This window comes from Leopardus geoffroyi, chromosome B1, assembly GCF_018350155.1.
Source record: "Leopardus geoffroyi isolate Oge1 chromosome B1, O.geoffroyi_Oge1_pat1.0, whole genome shotgun sequence".
In the NCBI taxonomy this organism is placed as follows: domain Eukaryota; kingdom Metazoa; phylum Chordata; class Mammalia; order Carnivora; family Felidae; genus Leopardus; species Leopardus geoffroyi.
Window position 1 is genome coordinate 6,602,309 of NC_059327.1, and position 2,827 is coordinate 6,605,135.

General features: G+C 54.4%; 1 protein-coding gene across 1 annotated transcript; it reads right to left on the reverse strand.

Annotated features, from left to right (window-relative positions):
* Positions 1-740: 740 nt before the first annotated feature.
* Positions 741-2,827, reverse strand: LOC123584325 (ubiquitin carboxyl-terminal hydrolase 17-like protein 6). The gene has a single exon (XM_045452122.1). The coding sequence runs from the start codon at positions 2,393-2,395 to the stop codon at positions 788-790; it is 1,608 nt and encodes a 535-aa protein (XP_045308078.1). The 5' UTR covers positions 2,396-2,827; the 3' UTR covers positions 741-787.

Genomic DNA, 2,827 nt, shown 5'->3' on the forward strand with positions numbered 1-2,827 from the left:
GTCCTATTTCTCTGACAGCTTGTGTGAGGCCCAAATCATCCCAACCCACCTGAAATGCAAATATGCTCCTCCTGTGTGTCAGGAGACATCCAGAATGGCGGGTGGCAGGCGGACTCCAGTGGAGGAGACTCAGCATCCGGCGTGCCCGAGGGCCGGTCAGTGAGTGACACTTCCTTCCTTCCCAGACTGTTATACTTGGCCAAGGTCATGTGACCTCGTAGGCACTTTAATCCCGTCTATCCTATCACCTTGTTGCTCCTCAATTCTAGACCCTATGAAGTCATCCCTAGGTATTAGACACTAGGTACTAGATACTAGATATTATACACTAGGAACTAATAGGAACTCATAGGAACAAATGTGCTTTAAAAATAAACAGAGAGTAAGGAATTCATTGATGGGAACTTGAATGTCAGGCATTTTCTCACGAACTCAGGTGCTTAGCCTTTTTTCTACTCTTCAGGCCTGACTGGCCACTCCTTACATCCCTTTCAGCTCTGATTGGCCCCCAATTCTCCTCTGTGTCATGGAGGGGAGAAATCCTCCAAATACCCGGCATAATCCTCCAAATCTCTCCAATAATATCATTATAGAAAGCCAGCCTTAGAGCTCAAGAATCTCCAGGCCAAATTGAATGCCATATCCTGTGAATACAGCCAGATTCATGGTCCCTCCACATGTCCGGATCACACCCACCTACAACACACAAAATGTGGCCTACAAGGGACTGGGAGTGAGTGAGTAGTGAGTGAGGGCGGGTGAGTGTGCACGTGGGCAGGCGTGTATCTCAAAGCCTGTAGTGGGATCCCTGCACTGCTTCCTGAGACCTCTGTCCCTTCTTGTTCTTCCTCTTGGTAGCTCTGGCTCTGCCGGTGAGACAAGGGACTCGGTTAATGGCCGTTGCCCTCTGAGGTGGGATGTCCCTGGCTGAACTGTTGAGCCGGTAGATGTTTGGTTCACGGTGATCCTTTCCCATCTCATCTGTGTATTTGGACTGGTGAATTAGGACTGCGTCGGGGGGAAGAGCAAATTCTAGTTTCCTGAGGTTGAATTCAGACTTGGGACGGTGGCTTTCTTGGAGGAATCTCCACTGGTCTAACGTGATTGCTGGCAGTGGTGTCTCTTCCACGTGATCCTCCGATGGTGGCACCTCGATGCTGGGGTCGGTTTCAGGCCCCCCTTGGGCCGCAGCCGTGCCTGCGTGGTCAGCCTGGAGGCATGTGGATTCCCCAGCACCTGGCTCACTCCCACGGTCTCTTTCCAATTCACTCTTCTGGATGTAAAAGAGGACATAGGCGTGTTGGCTCAGGGCAGACGTCGCATCACTGGGGGTCACCTTCGCATCATCCATTTTGTACCACTGGCCGTTCCCAGCTTTGATGTAACAGAAGTAATGTCCGCTGTGACAATTCCAGCCCGCGTGCACCAGCACGGCATAGAGCACATAAGTCAGCGACCCCCCGTTCCGCCCAGACACGTAGCGTCGCATGTCAAGGCGCTCAGGATATTGCACTTCCTTCGCCAGTTTGCTGCCCGTGAAATGGCAGAATCGTTTCAATACGAGCATCAGGACCTTGGAGCAAGTGTGCAAAGTCAACGTCTTGGAAGCAGGTACCTTGTCGAGACAAGTACTACAACGATAGGCATTTTCACCATCCAACTGTTCGGGCTTCACCAAGTGTTGCAAAGCTTGGCTCACACTCTGAGCTGCCCTGATATCCAGGCTAATGTCCAGGTAAGGGTCCAAAGTGCTGGAGACACCCTGGCAGTGGAGACACTGGATTTGAGACCTCCAGTACCCCCCAAAGATTTGCCGGATGAGGGTGGCGTCCTGAGCCTGAGGCTCTGAAGGCTTGTCCTCACGCAAACACGCTTGCTGCATAGCGTCCAGAGTGAACATCAGAAACTCATGGGCATCCTCCTGCCTGTGTGTGTGGAAGGCAGCGAGCAGCTTTGGCGGAGGCCGGATCACATCTCCCGGACGGCAGAGGGCCCGGGTCACGTGAGCCTGCAGAGCACACAGCACGCAGCATGGCTGCCTCCCACAGCTTCGGGCGTGCTCCTGGGACAGCATGTAGCTGGCGAGGGGTGGTGTGTACGTCAGACACTGCAGGGCCGCATTCGCATAGCACGTGTTCCCCAGGTTCTGCAGGCCAGCCCCAACCACAGAAGGTCTCCTCCAACTCACAGGTTTCTTTGCGGGGGGCAGACCTGTCGACGTGGGAGCCCGGCCGTTAGGCAGGTCGCAGGGTGTGTGCGATGACGGTGACGGCTTCTCAGGCAGAGTGGGTCCCCCGTGGCTTTCACCACCACGCATATTTGACCCGCAAGGTTTGAGGTTTGGAAAGACATGGAACTGAGACTCCTCTCGGCAGTGGGGAGAGGGCGTCTCCATGTCTCCTGAAACGTGGAGCCTCACGTTGCAGAGCGTTGCTTCTCTCCGGAGGCCAGTCTCAGAATGATGGCTGTGGCCCTCTCCTCAGCCCTCGTAAAGCTCGCCCCACCCAGCTGACTAGGACCATGTCATCCAATCAGCTACCAGCTGGAGGTGGATGAAGGGTCTCAGGGTGTGGTCACTCTTCTGCAGACAGAGGACGCAGCCCAGCCTTCCTCCTGCCCCTCCCTCCTCCAGAGGCACACACACGTTTCACCACTTTCTCCACCTCCCTCGTTTCCATTGCTCCCTCTCTGGACAGACGGACTTGAGCATTTCCATGAGGTTTCCATGGAAGAGGTAGTCTCCATGTCTCCAGAAACAGCTTTTACAAGATCTCCCATGTGGAGCCTCACATTGCACAGCGATGGTTCTATCAAGAGGCCAGTCTCA